At 37.1% G+C, this 21,862-nt stretch overlaps 1 protein-coding gene across 1 annotated transcript; it reads left to right on the top strand.

The window, feature by feature from the left end:
- The first annotated feature begins 1,786 nt into the window (after window positions 1-1,786).
- Window positions 1,787-20,809, top strand: LOC115971252 (asparagine--tRNA ligase, chloroplastic/mitochondrial). The gene is made up of 15 exons (XM_031091039.1): window positions 1,787-2,269; window positions 2,468-2,536; window positions 4,343-4,453; window positions 5,763-5,867; window positions 6,048-6,185; window positions 7,259-7,339; window positions 8,134-8,211; window positions 8,291-8,359; window positions 8,456-8,530; window positions 8,685-8,768; window positions 8,923-9,009; window positions 15,914-16,009; window positions 16,126-16,200; window positions 19,712-19,838; window positions 20,440-20,809. Exons 1-15 carry the CDS (start codon window positions 1,853-1,855, stop codon window positions 20,553-20,555), a joined length of 1,728 nt encoding a protein of 575 aa, XP_030946899.1. The 5' UTR covers window positions 1,787-1,852; the 3' UTR covers window positions 20,556-20,809.
- Window positions 20,810-21,862: the final 1,053 nt, after the last annotated feature.

The following is a 21,862-nucleotide window of genomic DNA, read 5'->3' as shown; positions in this document are numbered from 1 at the left end:
AAAAATAAAAATAAAAAAACTCAATCCCATTTATTTTCTTTCATTTTCTTGCCAAAAGCCTTATTGCTTAACTATTTGGCACCTTTTGGGGTTTCCAACGAACATCTAGGGTTTAAAACTTCAAATCCCCCTACTCAACTAGATGTATAAAAAAATGCATATTTGAACCAGTAAATATAATACAAATTGATAAACTATTCAAATTACAATTAGCTATCAGTAGGATACAGAGTTGTATGTATAATAGTAAGTCTCAATATATTTGTCGTAAACACAATACCAAGAAACAGTTGCTCTCAAATGAAATTATTTGGGAGAACATAAACTTGAAACTAGAAACTCGTCTCTCCCTACCATCAAAACCCTGCATCCTTATTGATTTCAATATTAAAGCCAAAACCAACAAAGTGTTTCACTCTTAAAATGATGTTATTGTATTCGCTTCGTGTGGGAGTTTTGGAATGCGACCGTGGAGCTTGCAACGTTTCTTGTAAAAAAGCCTTAACTTGCGGTGTTGCTTCTTTAACACTGTTGAGACCTCTCTCAGGATTTATATTTGTTTTGAGACTCAAATTTGCTTTGAGCTTTGAGACGTGCCTATTCAAAAAAAATGTTTTGGTTTTCTCTTTTTTATTAGAAAATGAGACGATTTTTTAAATACGTGGCAATGAAATGTAAATGAATCAAATCATTCACGAACAACTCAGACTTAGTTTAATAAAACCATTCATTTTGTTTATTTATAAATAAGTCAAATTTGATCCATAGTTTAAGAATTGTTTAATAAATGAGTTAAGGCCAAAAAATAAAAACCATGAACATGTTCATGAATAATAAGGCTTGATAAAAAAAAAATAAAACAATTTGAGCTTAAGCTCGTTTATAGATTGGTAATAAGCTTGACATGAGTTTGAAAAATAAACTTATATCTTACTAAAAGCTTTCAATTAATTGAGAGTTAGGAGCAATTGTCCAAACCAAATGAGCTTAATAATATGTTTAATATGAGTTTGATATTGAGCTCAAGTTTAAGCTTGATATTAAGCTCAAGTTTGAACATTTTGACATGCTTGAGTTTGAACATTTTTTTATTATTTGATATGAAAGTTTGAACATTATTTATAGACTTGGTTCTAATTTGAACTTCAAATTGCGCTTAGACATTTAACTTTTGTTATCCAGTCGAGTTCAAATATTCAACATTGACAAATTTCAGTTCATTTCCAACCTAATTTTTTTTTTTTCTTTTAAATATCAACTAAATTACATTGTTATCCTTAAAATTAGAGATTGTTTTTTTATTTTTCTTTTATGTTAAGGAAGTGTTAAATCTATAATATTTTTTGTGGGTTCCAGTTAGCTTAACTGGTTAAGTCTCTGATGGTTGAATAAAAGATCTGGAGTTCAATCCCTACTTACACCAGAAACTGATTGGTGTCTTGATCTAATGATAAAGAGTAATCATCAGGAGCAGACGCTATAAGTTGAAACTCTCTAAAAAATCTATAATATTTTTCACAATAAATCACTTATGGTAAGTTGTTATTGGTTCTAATTTGAATCTATAACTTAAATTACTTTTTTACCTACTCATAATAACTAATAATAACCTACTATTTAGATTTATTATAAAAATATTGTGAAGATAACATTTAGGAGGAAGAATAGTGTAATATATTCGGTTTTTTATTATTTTTTGGAGGTGTGCTTTGTTTTTTACTTTCATTTTTATTTTTGCCCATGGAAAAAGGAGAAAAATAAGCACCCGCAACGGATATAAGCGAGTCCCTATATTCTGTTTTATCGCTAGTGGGCACTAGGAGCTAGCACGACCAGGAAAAACCCAAAGCCAATGGCTGCTGCTATAGCACCAGCCACCCCTCTCCGCCTTAAACCCTACTCAGCCCTTCGCTATCTCTCACTCTACTCCAAAACAAAACCAAACCCCAACTCACTCCCCTTCCCGCCATTTCTTCTCCGGCCACCCCCATTTGCCGGCGCCGGAGTGGTCCTCCCTCGCCGGAGATTCTTCTCTACTATTGTCTCCGGAACTCTCCAATCCGGCGAAGCCGTAGAGAAGACGAAACCGGAATTCTCCGAAAAGTGGAGAGGCGAGGCGGGAGAGAAAATCGGAGAGTTCAGGAAGAAGTTGAGAGTTTCGGATATAAAGCACGGTCCTGATGAAGGATTGGGCCGGGTCGGGCAGACCCTGGTCGTGACAGGCTGGGTCCGGACTCTTCGGGTTCAAAGCAGTGTTACGTTCATTGAGGTAGTAACAACAGTCATTGTGTAATTTTAGTTATAATCAGAGGCTCTGTTTGGTTCACGAGAAAATGTGGGAAAAGGAAATGAAATCAGAGATAGATTATACTATACTAAGCTGAAGTAATAGTCTTTTTTTATTTTTTATTTTATAAACTGAATGTATAGTTTATTAATGTGAAGACGTGTTAATTGTGATATATAGGTCAATGATGGTTCCTGCCTTTCAAACATGCAATGTGTGATAGACTCAGATGCTGAAGGTTATGATCAGGTATGTATGTGAGCAAAATGCATGTGAGTGTATGTGTTTACGTGGATGAAATTTATAAATTGATTCTTTTAGAATTGTTGTCTAAACAATAATTTGTTACTATTAATATCTGAATTTGGGAAATGGTAAAAACTGTAAAAATTCCGTGACAATTATTAGACGAAAAAGAGTACACATAAACATTGTTATTAGATGAATCGGGAAGAATCTTCTAAGTTTATTAACATCTAGATATATTATATTTCTTTGCTTACTTGATTTACATATATTATACAGGGTTTCAGTTTTCTTTTTGTACTTGATTTTTTTTTTTTTTCCAAAAAAGTTATTGTCATCAGCAAGATTTATATAACTTGGTTCAATTCATTGATAAAGCAAATAAATATCTACATAATCTGACATAAACATAAAATCACATGAAAAGATTACAAGCTTGCATTTTTTTAGCGAAATTTTAGATGAATAATTTTTGTTATATAAAAAGGGAGTAGAGGGATCCAATAGAAGGGTCATCTATGGTGTGAGAAGAGGGTGTACGATGAATTGAAAAAGAACCTGATGAGGACAAGGAAGAGCTCAAGGAAAAAGAAAATTAAATATACAAAGATTCAAGAATTGTGGTCTAGTTTTAATGTTGGACCTTTTTAGCACCTTTGATAGGTCATTTTAATTATTAGTATTGAGTCTTTTAAGTTGAGAAGCTGCTGGATCAGTTTTAATTAAGTTCTATTAGAATAAGGGCAGTTTGGTAATTTCCAGAAATCTGGAAAGGGCTGTCCTTGGCCGTACCAAAGGCCCATGAGTTTTATTTTATGTTTACGAATTATTAAGTCTTTTATTTAATTATTATTAGTATTTCTATTCCTTCTAGGAATAGGTTATTTAGAGTCCAAGTCGTTTTTTAGTCATGTTATTTCAGAATATTTTTGATTAATAAAATTCAGCAGCTTATTTTAAGCTTTGTTTGTGTGATGCAAACTTCTCGGAGGTGTGATGCCAAGGAACCTTGACTAGTGTTTTATTTATGTTATTTTCTGTTTATCCCCTGTTTCAGCCCCCAAACAGCCGTCAACATTCGTACTTTTTCTAACCTAAACTCTTAAACAATAATCCTTATTCAAGAATTCATCAAGAAACCTAGTATAGTGCTGAACTTCTTAACGGTCCTACATCAGAACCCCCTACCCCCCAAGAAAAAAAAAAGAAAAGAAAAGAAAAGAAAGAGAGGAGAGAAACACGAATTAAAAATTTACTATTCACATTGATAAAAAAAAAACTAGCCACAAGCACTAACAAAAGAAATAAATTCCTTTCTTAAAATAAAAACTATAAGATTTGTTAGAAGAGGTAATGGCTATGAGTGGTGTAAGGGCATGAAAAAGATGCCAACAAGCATTAGCTCAACTGGCACCTCCTCCCCTTGCAAGTGCTAGGTGGTGGGTGAGATCGTGAGTTCAAGACATGCTATGTGTAAAAATATTTGCAATGTGTACCTATGATTGTTTCGTGAAGTGTTTCTTCAATTAGACTTTGGGCTAAATTTTGAATTTTCAAAGCCTCAATGTGTTCTGAAATTGAATTGCTATTATGACAGCCTGAAGAATGCCTCTTAAAACACTAAATTATATTGTTTGTACATAATCTATACTGTGCAAAGCAAGTATTCTCCCTTTTTTTGAATTTCATTTTTGTTGCTAGAGTATAAAATTATTTATTAGATATGTGTTTATCCTGATTTATGCATATCATCCCTGGCATAGCTAGTTTTCATTATATCTGTTTTCAAGCTCTGGAGCTAATTGATAGGTCGAAGCTGGATTGATAACAACTGGTGCATCAATATGGGTGCAAGGGACATTGGTGCCCAGCCAAGGTTCAAAGCAAAAGGTGGAATTGAAGGTCAAGAAAATTGTAGTGGTTAGTATTTCTTGTCATTCTTAATTAGGGAAACTGCGGCACCTTTGCAATGTCATAGTGTCGTCCTACTACATATGTGCTTGCAATGAAATCTTTTGTACTTTTACTTAAAAAACCTGCAATAATTCACAATTTGATATTTAGCATGCCCATACATTATATGTTTGTGGGAGCATTCATGTGCGTGCGTGTGTGAAAATCGAAAGAGAAAAAAGGACGGTTAGGATTTGGCTCACATGTTTCTGTCTCCTAAAGCCTTGTACTTTTGCTTTTAAGTATAACTCATGATGAAATTTATGTCTTCAGGTAAGTTTAGAAACTTTTCATATGCTTTGTGGGGTGGGGGGAGAAAAAGGTAACTATTTCATGTGTAGTGTGCCTTGTTGATGGTTCTCTATTTGAAGCATCTGAACATTTGAATCTCCAAAGACTGTGCGTCAAAATATTATGTTGGGCCTCTATTGCTCTTATTGTCTTCTTTGTCTGATTCATACATATTTTGGACATATTCTTGGCCATTAGGTTGTTCCTGTTAAATTTTTAATGCTGGACATTCATATCATGTGAAAATTAGTCCTAGTGTTGCTACATCAAAGAGAAGAATTGATTGTATTGAACCTGGATCTAACTAAAAACACTGTTGTCATCTAATTTCCTCCAGCTATGTGTGTTGTGCTGTGGATTATAAGTTTGGAAAAGCTTTCTGTCATCTTGATGGTGATTTGTTACCTTCGTTTTTCTTTTATTGGATTGGTAAGTCATACATACAGTCAGTTGGTTTTGATCCCAGGAACTTACCCACTATCAATTCTTATGGAAAAAGTACCATTTGAGCCAAAGCTCATTAGCGTTTCTTGCCTTCATTTTTATATTGAATAAAATGTTTTACCCAATTCTGCCATGCTAATTCTTCTGTGTATCCCACTTGTATTAGTTACACATTAATGTATATCCTCTCTGATCTCTGAACATAGCAAAGTGAAGAGGGGAAATTTTAAACTTCAGAATAAAGAAAAAAGCAGAGAAGTGGTGTCCATCCTTGAAAACAATCTATATGACTGAGAGATTAGGAAAAAATAGGTGTTGGGTAAAACAAATATATTGTATGCTTCGGCCAAGAGCTTTGTAGCTTAGTGGCATTGCTTGGTCTCCTTTATGAGAAGAACCAGAGTTTCAATTCCCCCCTCCTGCAGTTATTGTAACAATTGAGTTATATATATATATATATATATATAAAAGGTAAATTGTATGCTTCTAGGAGCTGGTTTGTCAAAAAATTTGCATTGACATATGAATGTCCTGTCTTTAGGTTGGGAAGAGTGATCCTTCCTATCCAATCCAAAAGAAAAGGGTCAGCAGAGAATTTTTGAGAACAAAAGCTCATCTCCGTCCGAGAACAAATACTTTTGGTGCGGTATGGTTTTGCTTCTTGTTTACCATTGTTTGCTATTTTGTAGCAAATGATTTCATGTCAAGTCCCGGCTTTTTGTTTTTGTTTTTGTTTTTTTTTTTTTTGTTTTTTCCTTCAAAGCAATGATGTTGCTTTTTTCTTTTGAGTTATGTCTTCTTGTGTATTGGTATGTGCTGGTTTTAGGTTGCAAGGGTGAGGAATGCATTGGCCTTTGCAACGCATAAATTTTTCCAAGAAAATGGGTTTGTCTGGGTTTCAAGTCCTATTATTACAGCTTCAGATTGTGAAGGAGCGGGTGAGCAGTTTTGTGTAACTACTTTGGTATGCACTGTTGCTTAAAATAATTTCTCCTATATAGTAATGTTTATTGCATTTTATGTTTTTATAAGGCATTATATTTGTTTTTTAAATAAAGTTTATTCTTTTTGTAAAGCTGAAAAAATAAATTCAATATATGCTTTTGGTAATTTGGGACATCCCAGAGGGAGCCCATGGTTCGAACCCGGATTCCCTCTATGGGGAACCAGAGGGGTCTGCTGTGCTGAGCCAAGAGGCTTGTGGACAAGTCAGTAAGTTCAGCTATTCTTAGTTTCCCCTCCCTTTATGTTACTCATGATAGGTAACATGAAGCTTGTTTGTCAAGAGGACAGTTTCTTCTTTTAAGCCTAATTCGTGTACTTTGCTTCCTCATTTACTTGTTTGCTAATGTCTTTCTGTGGAGATGTTGTTTAATAATTTTATACATAGTTAGAATTTTGAATAAAACATCCTGGTGCAATGTATTATTTCAGCCTATTGTATGCGAGCCTAACATTAAGCATGTTTGTCAACAAGCCAAGAGGCTTGTGGACAAGTCAGTATGACCTTAAGTTCACCTATTCTTAGTTTCCCCTCCCTTTATGTTACTCATGATAGGTAACATGAAGCTTGTTTGTCAGGAGGACAATAAGAAGCCTAATTCGTGTACTTTGCTTCCTCATTTACTTGTTTGCTAGCGTCTTTCTGTGGAGTCATTGTTTAATAATTTTATACATAGTTAGAATTTTGAATAAAACATCCTGGTGCAATGTATTATTTCAGCCTATTGTATGCAAGCCTAACATGAAGCATGTTTGTCAAGAGGACAATTTCTTATTCTAAGCCTAATTTGTGTACTTTGCTTCCTCATTTACTTGTTTGCTAGCGTCTTTCTGTGGAGACATTGTTTAATAATTTTATACATAGTTAGAATTTTGAATAAAACATCCTGGTGCAAGGTATTATTTCAGCTTATTGTAAGCAAGACCATTATTTATTAGGAGTAAAATTTGATCTTATAACGCTGCCATTTCATTTAATTGTGCTCTAAACCTCTCTGTGCTTCTGTAAATATATAATCTTTGTTTAATTAACAGATACCAAGCTCTGGAGAAGTTGTTGATTCTCCTGTGGATGCTGTTCCAAAGACAAAGGATGGGCTAATTGATTGGTCAAAGGTGAGTCAGATTCATTTCCAAACTCTTTTCAAGTTACTTGTGAATAGCAATTTAGTGATTTTTGCATGGATTTTTAATTCTTGGTTGTAATGTGCATGGTAACCTGCTCAAAGAACCATGTTTGAACTTTGAATCTTCAGGCATTCTTTATATTGTATCATATATTAAGGTTGAAATGATTTTTTGGCGTTCAAGATTGTCTGTTTTTCTTTCTAAGATTGTAACAAGCGTAACCATTTTTTTGGGAAAATAGTCTATGCAAATATGTGGTCCACTTGTGATGCAGTAAGGAGAACGTAGATCTAGTGTAGACCTTATATGATCCAGCCAAAAGTACCACATTTCAAGTAAATTGGCAATTACAGAGAGTTTAGGAAGAAATCCCAGCAATAAAACAAGATTATAGCAATGAGAAGATAATTGGATTGAATTTCAGATAATAGAATATCAATTTCTAGGCTCAAAAGAGCTCCAAAATTATTCAGATCTGAAATTTCTTAAATTAGATGAGAAATTGCTGCCCAAAATGACTCGAAAGAGATTATTTATATTAGCTTTTAGTTACCCTAGAATCCTAGCCTTTCATATTTCATAGAGAAATTAGATCCTATTCAATTTCATTAAAAGTTTCATTCTAGTGACGTGACCTTTTAAAGTACTATAGACATAGTAATGACAAAACATAATGCGGGGAAATAAAATACTAGTCTTGTAATAGCTATGGGCTAGACTAGCTTTAGGCTTAGATGCTCCTGCACTTACTTGATTGATTTTCATGTTATTTTTTGTCTCAGGACTTTTTCGGGAAACCAGCATTTTTGACTGTCTCAGGCCAACTTAATGCTGAAACCTATGCTACTGCTCTTTCTGATGTAAATCTTTTCCTCTCATGCTTGTTCTTATTCTTAATATCCATTTGGCAATGAACAAATTATAAATAACTTTGACCAGGTGTATACATTTGGTCCCACATTTCGAGCAGAAAATTCTAACACTTCTAGGCACTTGGCTGAGTTTTGGGTATGTGTTGTTTGCTCTTTCATTTCAATGTAGTTCTTCCTGTTTTATGTATTTTGGAACAGTATGTCTTACAAATTCTTTTTCTCCTTGCTTAAGATGATTGAACCTGAACTTGCATTTGCTGATCTGAATGATGACATGGCTTGTGCAACTGCTTATCTCCAGTACGTAGTATGTTATCTTTCATAACTATTGCCAATTCAACATTATTATTAAATTAGACTATATTCTGGCAAGCTTATGCGTGCAGACAGTAGATAGTTCTTGTGAGGCATCCTTCTTGTCAGATTTTAGAGTAACATGTACTTTCATTTTATGCTTGAAGGTGAGATATGTCCTCGAAAATTGCAAGGAAGACATGGATTTTTTCAATACTTGGATCGAGAAAGGAATTGTTGATCGGTTGAATGTATGAACTCTAAGTGTAACTTATTCTTAATCCTTTCCTTTGTGTATTCAATCCTTAAACCCCCCGTTTCCTCACTCCTTATTTTTCTTATCTGATCTGCACAAATATTATCTCGCATCCTGATTTTGTGCAAATAATTTTGTCTGATAAACAGGATGTGGCTGAGAAAGAATTTGTGCAGTTGACTTACACTGATGCAATTGAACTTCTACTAAGAGCAAATAAGAAGTTTGAATTCCCGGTACTACCTATTAGTCTTGCTATTTAAACTATTCCCATACTATTGCAAATTCACTTAACTGTGTTCAAAGGCAGAATTTTTTTTTTTTTTTTTTTTTGATAAGTAAGAAAGATATATATTAAAAGCTACCTCATGAAAACACAAGGCAGAACAGAGAATACAGAGAAGGAAACAAACAAAAAGAGTGAAGAAAAAGAAAAAGGAAGAAAACAAACGGAAACAACAAAAAGCAAATTAATTACAGAGAAGAGAACTAAGGAACATAGGGATAGAATCACTAGAGGTGAGTCCCCAAACCCTAGACCAATCAAAAAGAGAGCCACTAAAGTAAGCGAGCAACTGGTCATCAGACTTGTCCCTATCCTCAAAAGTACGCCAATTACGCTCCCTCCAAATACACCATATTAGGCACAACGGAGCTAGATTCCAAACGCCAAAAGAGTGCTTTCCAAACCAATTCCACCAACCGAAAAGCATATCTGCAACCGATCTTGGCAAAACCCAAGAAATCCCAAAGGATCTAAAAACCAAGCTCCACAACAGATAAGCTTTGTCACAATGGAGAAGCAAATGATTCGCCGACTCCCCATTACAACGGCACAAAATGCACCAATCAACAAAATCGAATCCTCTACACCGCAAAATATCCCCTGTAAGAATCTTCTCCCAAGCCGCAATCCAAACAAAGAAGGAGGCGTGAGTAGGAGCCTTAGCCTTCCAAATACCTTTCCAAGGAAAAGTAATAGGCAGGGAGCTTTGAAGCTTATTGTAGAACGAGCGGATGTCAAAAACCCCTTTCTTTGACAATTTCCAAATCATGCGGTCTCCTTGCTCATATTGAGGTAAGTTAGAACCCAGGGTTTGAAGGAAATCATCCACCACACCCGTCTCCCAATCATTTGGATTTCTAAGTAAAAGAACCTTCCAACTTCTCCGAGCATCGGTCCCCAAACGTTCAAGAGATGAGGCCACCGATGCCTCTCTATTAGAAGCAATCCCGTACACTATCGGGAAAGATAGATGGAGTGGTGAGTCCCCACACCACTAGTCCGTCCAAAGCTTCACTCTATCCCCCACCCCTACCTCAAACCGGATGTGTTTGCTAAACACCTCCCAACCTTTTCGGATACTTCTCCATAAACCACACCCATGAACACCCCTGCCCAGTTTGGAAGACCAACCCCCCCACTCTTCCCCAAACTTCAGAGCCACCACCCTCCTCCAAAAACAAGTCTCCTCAACCCCAATCCGCCATAGCCATTTTCCTAGTAAAGCTTTGTTAAACGTAGTTAACTTCCTTATTCCCAAACCACCATTAGCCTTAGGAGTACACACCTTATCCCACCCCACCAAATGAAGCTTGGAATCCCCCCACAAGAAGTCCCTCTGAATCTTCTCAATCTTATTAGCCACATGCGAAGGGATGGTAAAAAGGGATAAATAGTAAGTAGGAAGGTTGGAAAGCATACTCTTAATCAGCGTCAGTCTACCACCTTTTGACAAATACAACTTCTTCCACTCGGCCAACTTCCGACTAATTTTTTCCAATATAGGATTCCAAATAGAAGGGGACTTATGGGAAGCCCCCAACGGCATACCAAGATAGGTCATAGGCAAAGACCCAATCCGGCAGCCCAGAATCTCTGCCAAAGCATGAATATTGTTAACCTCCCCTATAGGAACTAACTCGCTCTTCAAGACATTAACCTTCAAACCTGTGACAGCCTGGAAACAAAGGAGAAGCATTCGCACATGAAGGATCTGCTCCACATCCGCATCACAGAAAAGAATAGTATCATCCGCAAACAAAAGATGCGAGACACACTCCCCTACACCTCGTCTGCCTATAGCCTGAAAACCCCTGATCAAGCCAGCACTTTCAACTCTTTTCATCATCCTACTTAAGACCTCCATCATAACTAAAAACAACATAGGAGATAGCGGATCCCCTTGTCTTAGGCCCCTCGTGCTCCCAAAAAAGTCAGCTGGTGCCCCATTAATCAAAATAGAGAACTGGACAGTTGAAATACAAGTGCGAATCCAACTACACCACTTCTCCCCAAAGCCCATTCTCTTTAAAAGATCTAGAAGAGCCTCCCAATTCACATGATCGTAAGTTTTCTCAATGTCTAGCTTACAAATAACCCCCGGAATCTTACTCTTGACACGACTATCAACACACTCATTAGCAATAAGAACTGAGTCAAGAATCTGTCTGCCTCCCACAAAACTATTTTGAGACTCAGAGATTAATTGATCTAAGACCCGTTTCATTCAATTTGCCAAAACCTTAGACAAGATCTTGTACAAGCTCCCCACCAGGCTGATAGGCCGGAAATCTCGAATATTAGAAGCATCGTTTTTCTTGGGAATAAGAGCAATAAAGGTAGCGTTCAAAGATATCTCAAACTTACTTTGCTGATAAAATTCCTCAAAAACTGCTAGAACATCCCTTTCCACCACTCTCCAGCAATGGTGAAAAAAAGCCATAGAGAAGCCATCAGGACCTGGAGCTTTATCTCCAGCCAGCTCATTAACAGCTAGAAGAATCTCCTCCTGCTCGAACCTCCTTTCAAGCCAACCCCTCTGCAACCCATCTAGCTGATGAAACTCCAAGCCTTCCACAAAAGGCCTCCACTCCTCTGACTCCTGGTACAAATTTTTATAAAAATTTTCTACCTGAGCAGCCACCTCAGATTTCTCCTCATAAATCACCCCGTCCACCTCCAAAAAACTCAGATGATTAAACCTTCTACGGGCATTAGCCACCTTATAGAAGAATTTAGTATTATTATCTCCTTCCTTAATCCATAGCATCCTTGATTTCTGTCTCCAAGAGATTTCTTCTAGAGAGAGAAGATTTTCCACTTTAGATCTCACCACAGCTCTCTCACAAATCTCTGCCTCTGAGAGGCCAATCTCCCCTTCCTTGACATCTAACAATTTCAAAGTCTCTAATAAATGAGTCTTTTTGCGACCAACATGACCAAACTCCAAACGGTTCCACTGAACGATGTTCTCTTTCAAAGCCTTCAACTTTTTGGCAAACACAAAACTAGGAGTGCCAGAGAAAGAATGCCGACTCCACCAAGACTGAACTCTATCGGTAAACCCATCCGTCTTAAGCCACATATTCTCAAACCTAAACGGACTTTTCCCCCTCGCCATTTCCCCTACCTCCACTAGAATTGGAAAATGGTCTGAAACAGGACGAGGGAGAATCCGTTGGGTCACATCCGGATATTGCTCCTCCCAATCATGAGACACCAAAAACTCTGTCTATCCAGGACATCGAAGGCCTCTCTGACCCGCTAGACCAAGTAAAGCTCCCTCCCTCCAAAGGCAAATCTATCAAATTAAGATTCTCAATGAACTCCGAAAAAAGTTCCATAGCCGGAGTAAGACGAGAATTACCCAACCGTTCACTAGGGAAGCGGACAATATTGAAATCCCCAATGCAACACCAAGGGACATTCCAGTAATGCTGAACACCAACCAACTCGTCCCACATTAACCCCCTCGCATTGTTATCAATTGGGCCATAAACCCCCAAACACGCCCAACTGAAGCCGTCCCCCACCCCTTGCCACTGAATAGACACAGAGAAAGAGCCCACCAAAACCTCCGTCCTCTCTAAAACCCTTCTATCCCACATCATCACAACCCCTCCGACCGTCTGGACAGCATCCAAAGCCACCCAATCCACATAAGGACAGCTCCACAAATTACCTACCATCTGTCTGTCCATACCAGTAAGTTTAGTTTCTTGAAGGCATATAACATCACACTTCCAGTCACGCAAACAATTCTTCACTATCAAACGTTTCCGACAGTCATTCAGCCCCCTAACATTCCAAGAGAGAATTTTTAAATGCATAAAGACATGAAGTCCCCGGCTGAAAAGAAGCTCAGCAGCCAACCACTACCTACCATCGTAGTTAACCGAAGACTGCAAGTTCCTCACCTCTCTCTTCCCCTTATCCTTATAGAAAACCGCTTTTCTAGATTCTGTAACTTTCCTGTTTAGCACTTTGGCAGCCTCCGTCTTCCTCTCAATCTTTTGTAACAAAGCAATGCATAACTTCTCATGACGGCACAAAGGCAGCCCCACCAGTTTACTAAAACCAGGGAGCCTATTCTTCACCCATCTAGAAGTATCCTGAGTATCCACACACTCCACTGCCTGGTTATTACGGTTCAGCTCATCTTACAGAGGTAACCCACAGGGAGTGATAGCCAACAGAGGAATAGGTGAACTATCCTCACCACCCAAACCCATATCAGAAAAATTCGAACCTTCCTCCACCAAAGCACACGCCCCAGGGACAACACTCAATGCCATCGTGGGTAACTCCGCTGAACTGGGTTGCTCAAATTCAAGGGCAGCTTTCGGCAAGACGGCATTGTTGTCCAAGCCACCTTCGTCCCCCTCATAGTCACCCAAAACCAAAAGTCCAGCCCACGATAAGCTCAGAAGAAAAACAGATAAAAAACCCTCAACCGGTGACCACGGAAGCAAGTTATTTGACTTACCCGGTGTCGACATGGACTCATCGGAGCTAGTTCCGACAAAGAAGGAGTCGTCGGCCTTGCCCAGTAAAAACGAAGGTAGGACCGGGCTGTTTCCGGCGGAGATAGGGCCATCGGCCTTTTCCTGAGCCACTGCGAGCTCATCGGAGCATGTACCGGCGCAGAAAGGACCGTCGTCCTTACCCTGTATCGGCGTGGGCTCGCCGGAGCTGGTATCGGTGAAGACATCGGCCTCACCTGATGCTAGCGAGGGCTCAACGGAAGACGACGTGCACTGGCCCGACACCCCTATCTCTAAATCAGCTTCCAATAGGATCTGGGCTAAAGCTCCTTCACCAGCCCAAGAGCTCTTGCCCACTTCAACAAGTCGTGGGCCTGAAAAAGGACCCTCACTAGTGTCGGTCAGCTCTGGGCTTGTTCCAAGGCCCATAAAAGGCTTAACTACAGCCTGTTTAGAGCTCCGTTGAACCCATTTAAAAGCCTTAGAAGTATCAATACCAGAAACACGTGAATCCCCTCTGCACTTCGTATCTCCCCCTTTCTTTCTATCCCAGAAAACCCGCCTCCTCCCCATCACATCAACCTCCACGACAAGACCTCTCCCAGACCAACAAGATCTCCTAGCATCACTCTTCTTCCCCATATCAAAATCTTTTGAATTCAAATTAATACTAGGGAAACGTAGCCTAGTGTCTGCCAGGTTTTGATCACCAACCTCTGCCACCTCATAAGAGCAAAGCTCCCTCCTAGCTCCTCCCACCACCTCCATCCTGTCAGATTTCACCACGGGTAAATCCCCCTCTTTTACACTAGAGATTCTCAGATTCACTCCCATCTTCTCGTCCCCTATCTGTGGTAACTTCCTTTTGGCAGTGGCTCCTAGTTGCTTTGGTTGCTTCCTTTCCTCTGTTCTTCCATGTAAGCCTTGCACAACATCAGCAAAAGTTCTAGAACCTACAACCTCCAAGTTATACCTATGCACCTGAGGAATGAATTTGGGAAATCCATTTCCTCCCACTGCATATTGAGAAGGGTTCAGCAGTTTTCTTAGTTCAAGACCAAAAGCCCTCCAACCATGTCTCTCTTTACCTTCCGGTATAATAATCGACCTCCTAGACCCACTAGCTTTGAGCTCAGTCAACAGCAAGAACTGACCAGCAGAGTTGGAACTCCATTGGAGAGTAAAAGCTGTGTCACCTTCTCTAAGATTAAAAAACTGTTTGGAACTCACCCCAATAACAAGGTGTTCTATGTTAGACATCAGCCATTGTGCTGCATTCTTGCCCATATAGACTGATCTCATAAAGAATTTGCCCCTCTCAAAAATCCTTAACATGAAATAACGACCCCCTTCCTCTAAAACTAAATGAAAAATTTTTGACTCGATGAAGAATTTACGAACTCCCCCCATGATAAATCCGTTGAAATCCATTTACTCTGCCAGGTTATACCTTGTAAAGTATTATTGCTCCTGGATGGACTTGTCATGATAAATTTAAAGAATGTTACAAAGCTTATTTGATCAAATCAATTGTATTTTGTTCTCCTTTTTTTCACCTCACTAAAGGAAGCAACTTCAATGTCTCAGACTGACTGTTTCTGTATTGATTGTGTCTTTTAAGTCAGAATTAACTTACTACAAATTTGCAAGGGCTTTTTTTTTGTGTGTGTGTGTGTGTGTGTGTGTGTGTGTGTGTGTGTGGATACATTTAAGTGGGGAAGACATCTCTATTGGAAACACTAGGAAATCCCATTTGACCTAAAATTCGTTAGCTGCAAGGGCAGTCTTTAGTAACTTGTAATTTGTTGTTTTCTGCTGGAAATATTTGTGCTACTACTGCAACAATTCCTTTTTCTATCCTGTTGAGTTGGAAGATATTTATTTACTACCAAACCTTAAATAGTGATAGAAAGTTGTCATAGACTTATGCTTCAACCAAATTTGCTCCTTATGTCTTGCATTATACATAACTTGCTTTAATGTATTACAATAAGAACTTGATATTTGAATCAAAGGGTGTGCAGTACTACTTAGCTTCATCATTGGATCGTTACTTTCTGATCTTTGGAAATATGCTGCTTGAGGCATATGAATGATGAAAGATCTCCTCTCTCTCTGAATGCTGAAAGGATCACTCATTGCAGGAGAACCTAGCACAATTTAATAAGATGACGCTTCACTAGGAAAACCTAAGAAGATTATTTGTTTAGTTATATATATATATATATATATTAAATCTGTTGTTAATGTTCTCCGCTGCAACATTTTGTTATTTCTCACTATATGGCTTTCACAGTGCTTTAATTATCTGCTGTGTAGTTCTGAATCTTTTATTTCAAATCCTTCTTTTTTATTTTTATTTTTTCTTTCCAGGTGAAGTGGGGATGTGATTTGCAGAGTGAGCATGAACGATACATAACTGAAGAGGCATATGGTGGATGCCCTGTTATAATAAGAGACTATCCTAAGGCATTAGCCCTCCCACTTTCTTCCACTCTTTCCTCTTCCACGCTTCACTAGGCAAGCTGAGGTTTATTTCCATAGCTGGATCTAATACTTTGAAGTTATTTGATGTCAAATCTCAGGAGATTAAAGCATTCTATATGCGGCAAAATGACGATGGAAAGACTGTTGCAGCAATGGATATGTTGGTTCCTCGGGTAATTACCAAATTTCCCATTTTATTCCTATTGTTAATTTAAAAAAGTTAGATTCAGTCTAAAAGTTGTGACTTGCGATTTATTGGTACTTTTTAAACAAGTAGTCTTTCAAGTTTCAAATTTACAAAGAATAGAATATTGAGGCTTAAATGTTTGATGCTTCTGTAGCTGATATGCTGTGTTATTTTCTAGCAACAGCTACTGATTCAAGAAAATAATCTTTGTGAATGTACTTTCTAAAATAGAATGCTCTCTCTCTCTCTCTCTCTCTCCCCTTGACCACAAATCTTTTATTTGTACGAGCCTTTGGATTAGGCATAATACTTCCGGTGCTGTTGAGGTTTGACCCTTTTCACTTTTCTGATAAAAATTCTCTAAATTAAAAAATTACTGTACTTCAGCATGTGAAAATAGTATATTCTTGAACTACTCCCAGGAAAAAAACCACCAGCCCATTGTTCTTGGAGAATTTGTCATCTTCTCCCCCCATAAGATAAAAAGGATAGAGGGTGTGGTCATAGGTTCAATCTTGCACAGGTGTATGTGTTTTATTTACCTATCAATAAATAAACATTTCTATTTTCTTTGTTGTTAAATGCACACTTTCAATAATTATAACCTATCTTATTTCGCACTTTCAGTACAATGAAACAAGGATCTTTTGCATATAAGAAGTCTCCCTCAATTATTTTTAGATAATTGAAAAGACAGAGCCGTCTATATTCTAGGATATTGTTATGTTTGCTAGGATATTGTTATGTTATGGGTTGAAGACCTTGCTTGCTAGGACTTTGTTTGAGTGGTCTAGTATTTGGGGGCTCACGCATTGTAGTTCCTTGTCTGATTTCCTTATCTCTATTAGTCTTTCCTTATGATTTGTTTGTATTTGTTTCAAGGGGCAGTGAGTTTACAATCGTAAACACATTGTTCTTTTCCATCAATAAAATTCTTATTATCTATCAAAAAAAGTATATGGACTCTCTTTGCCTATCAAAAAAAGTATGTGGATTCTCTTTGCATAGGAAAAACAGTATAAGGACTTCTAAAAAATATAGGGACTAGAGATTATTTTACCCTCTTTTAAGGATATAATGTACAAAAAAAATGCTAGTGGCCTTTGGGGCCAAATGGCACCCTACCCCCTTAAATTGTATGGGGTGGTGGATGAGGGTGGGGATGGGGTTCAAATCCCTAGGGTGCGTGAGTATTTGCCTAGTGAAAAAGGGGTACATTATAAATATTTAGTTTTAAATTATGGAAAAAAAATGAAAAAACACCCATGAATTTACAGTTAAAGTCAAACTGACCCCCTGATATTCTAATTTGAAATTTTAGAGCCCTAAGGCATGAGAAATGACCCAATTAGTTCTGTGAAAATTCCGAGCTGGACTGGACATGCTGAATAAAATAATTATTTCAAATAAAATTTAGTGAAAAATTCATTTGATTTTTTCCCCTTTCTTTTTATTTTCTCTCTTGTTGCCACTCAATCACCACCATAATTCCATACAAGTCCATTACCCAATCTTGTCACCATCAATCCAACCCATTCCAAAATCCAAATCAACCCCAACTTTTACCCCATAGTTGATTCTTCAAGGGTTGACTCATTGGTGGGGCCTAGCCATGGCGATTTGGTGTGGGTATGCCCCGCAGTTTTGGTCTGGTGGTAGCAGTAGGATTTTGGGTTTTTTGCGAATGGGGTTTTCAGCTGATAGAAGTGGAGGTTTGATCTGTTTGGGGCAATGTGGGTGGCGTCATGGTTAACATTTTGGTGGATGGACTGTTGGCTGCATGTACCAATATTTTAGAGCAACAATTACAAGCTGTATTGGACCTTGCCTTGACATGTACAGAGGAAGATCCATACAGAAGGCCAACAATGGTAGATGTCACTATAGAACTTAAACTGATTGAGAGGTATGTTACATGATTAATTATTTTCTTTGTTCATCCAAGTTCTTTTCCAACCACCAAATGTTAGACGTTTTTTTACCAAAAGGATATGGACTCATGTGATGCTGTTATGCTCGGAAGATAATAGGCTATTGGCATGAGATTTGAAAGGGAGAAGTTTCTATAATGGATTTTTCTCATATTTGGTAAAAACGATTCTCTAATGGATTTGGTATATTCCAAACCTCCCTTTGCTGGACGCACTGACTGTGAGATTGCTTCTGAATAGCAATGGTGAATTTAGTGCTCGATCTTATTATGAACATTTGAGAAATTCTAGCAGGAGGTTTTTTTCATGGAGATTCCTAAAAAAATGTGTCATTCTTTTCAAGGACAACAGTGTTGAATAGAATTTTGACTATAGACAAATTTACCTATATACTGTTGGTCATAAGGTCAACAGCAAATCAAGGCATCATCTTCTGCTTCAATATTCAGTTGCTCAAAATTTTTGGTCCTCTGATTTTTCAGTTTTTGGGATGCAGTGGGTGATTCCTCAAAAAGTGATTGATGTATATTGTTGTTGGAGGAAAGGGTTGTATGGGACAAACATGAATGGTATAACATGGGTTGTGAACCCTGAGTCTTATGTGGGTGATTTGGAGGGAGTGAAATAGATGAACATTTGAGGTTGGGGAGAAATCTTTTTGTTGACCTTGAGTGTAGTTTTTGCATGTCATATTTGAGTGGTATACTATGTTGGGGGGGTTTCTTTTAATATTTTAGTTGAGGTCACAGATCATTTAAGCCTACGTTTTTAATTCTTTATGGAGCTCTATCTTTTGAGCTTTCTTAATTCTTAATAAAAGATTCTTTGTTACTTATCAGAAAAGAGGAATAAGAAAAAAATTCAAATTAATTTTTATGAAATTTTTACTCTAAAATGATTTTTTTGTTAAAAATGAATCACTTTCTGTCCACCCCAATTAATGTAAGTGAGACAGAATGACCAATTTGGTCATTTCCCTAACCTTAAGGGTTTAAAATTTCATATTAGGATTGGAGATGGTTAGGCGAATTTTAACCATAAGGTCATGAGTGTTTTGCACTTTTTCCCGTAAATGATTTAACCATTAGTTATATATATATATATATATATAAATAAAAAAAATAAAAAGTTGTCTCCATTTAAAGTTGATTGGAGAAGGTGAACCAAGGCTTTATTGATGTGTCTTATTAGCCTTCTTCACATTACAAGTCTCCCTTTATATGATATATGTTTAGGTGTTTGGGGCATAAAAGTGCTATATGTAAAATCAATCAGTAAGACAAATAACAGTTTTTAGTACAAACCCATGAATGCTTTGTGAACAGCAAGCAATGTGGTCAAGGCATCCAGGTGACAGCTAGGTGAGGTTTGTACCATGTGATTTTATGTTAGCAATTATATTTTATTTTCTACATCAATCTTGAAATGTGAAAAATGGTGATTGAGCTTAAGTAAGTCTTCTGTCTTTGCTGTGCTTATATGAATTTTGTTGGTGTTATCCTTGTTGAATATCTTTGTTTGAAATTTTTTGTTGTTGTCAGCATTGTTATTGAATATCTTTGTCAGGTTGGTGAACTTATTGGTGGAAGCCAAAGGGAAGAAAGGCTTGAATATTTGGAAACTCGCTTGGATGACTTAAAGCTGGATAAGGATACCTACTGGTGGTATCTTGATTTGCGTCGTTATGGTTCAGGTCAGGAATTCTTCTGTTTAAAATTGAGAAATTCTCTTTATGTTGGTGACTTCTTATATTGATGCACTTTCTCTTTAAGTTGAAAATGAAACATAATTTATTCGGGGCAATCTAGAGGTGTGGTTTTGCTAATGGTGGTGGATCCTCTGTCATATTACTGCCATTTGCATGACCTAAAGAGTCTCATCTGTGGAAGAACCACATACAAGATTCATTATTTGGGAATGAGAGCAGAAAGGAAAGTGGGTGCATTTGTTTGGCTGCAATAGAAAATTAAGAGAAGCGTGGCTAGGCTGCTTTATTAATGTTTCTCACTTTGCTGCAGACATACACCTAATGTAGTCCAAATAAGCAAGTACATTTTTATTTGGATCACATGGGCAGACAATCTGAGCTCTGATCATAAGAAATCTCAACTAACTAGTGCAGTTGAAGAGCGAGAATAATATTATAGTTACAGCTCTTATTCATGACACTGTTGACAGACTTAAATTTTATAGGGTTAAAAAATGGTTAAAGAAGAATATACACCATTTCTTTTTAAAAGGTAGTTACTTCTATGCTTTGTTGTAATGGTGTACTTTCATCTCTTGTTTGCCAGTTCCTCATGCGGGATTTGGATTGGGCTTTGAAAGGCTTGTGCAATTTGCTACAGGAATAGAGAATATAAGAGACACAATCCCTTTCCCTCGGACGCCTGGTTCAGCTGAATTTTAATGGTGAAGTTGTGCATTTTTTTTTTTTTTTGTTCTCTTATTGTAGTCAACCACAGCATCATTTTTTTACCTGTCCTGCTCTTCATCTCCTTAAGTAAATTTAATTTGAATCACCTTCTCTGTGTAACACTTACGTGCATCAAAACTTCAAACTATATAGGAAGGCTACCAAAATTGGAAAAAGAAAACGATTTAAGCCTGGTTTGTTGCTTCCCTTGAAGCAAGAAGCATAACCTTTATGTAAAGAATTAAAATCTGTAAATGATCCATGTTGAAAAACAAAGCTTTTGACCTCCTAGAGACAAACAAATATTAGATACCATTTTGGGTATTTTCTTAATATTTGTATTTATGCTTTTCCATGGAATCCTTGGTCTTTCTCATAGACATCAAAGGGTTGGATTGATCTTTTGTACTACTATATAGTTATTTGACCAAAGTTCTGTTGATTAATAATTTTATTGCTTACCGGCCTTTTGCTTACTGTCGTGTGTTTTGATTTATTATTTTATTGCTCAATGCAATGTGGTTTATAGTAGATGCTTTTGGTTTTTTCTAATATATTAGACCCGCGTTTACTCTTGTCTGCATTTCACAACCTTTATGAAATACAATTTACATTTCTCATCTTCAGAAGCAAAAATGAGAATCCCCAATTCGGAGTATTCTCATTCTATAATGCGATTCTCGTTTCCCAAAGAAAAATACGTTGTCATAAATGATTTTTTGGAATGTATTCTTCCACTAGAATATATTCCCCCCAGCAGGTTACCAAATGTCCATACGCATCTTGCTTTTTTATTTTTGGGTGAATATGTATCTTTCCTTTCATTGTTAGAGCATGCATATCGTTGAAAAATTCTGGTTTATTTTAGTATAAAAATTTACTTTTTGTATTTTACACAATTTTAAAAAAAATACTTGCATTTGATTATCAATTTTACATTCTATTTTGATATAATATTCATTCTTCATTTATTTATTTTTTACTATTTAATAGATGGGGAGAGAAAAAAAGAGGAGAAATGAATAAAATATCGATGTGCACCTGAACAGCAGCAGTGTATATTTAGTAGAACGTAAAATTTGCACAATTTTGCATGAGTTGATGTAGATAATTTTTGGGGTTAAAAATGTATAAAATTTACCCCTTAAGATATTATGCATTGACTGATGTAAGTGCTCCATCAAGGGGGAGTGAGTTTAAAATAGTCGCATCTCTAGACATACAATGGAATGTTAAAACGAGAACAAAGAAATTGTCCGACATACAATGGATGGAATATTAAAACGAGTATAAAGAAATTT

Source organism: Quercus lobata, chromosome 12 (genome assembly GCF_001633185.2).
Source record: "Quercus lobata isolate SW786 chromosome 12, ValleyOak3.0 Primary Assembly, whole genome shotgun sequence".
NCBI lineage: Eukaryota > Viridiplantae > Streptophyta > Magnoliopsida > Fagales > Fagaceae > Quercus > Quercus lobata.
The sequence above is the reverse complement of the archived record's forward strand: the minus strand, read 5'-3'. Positions and strand labels throughout refer to the sequence as shown.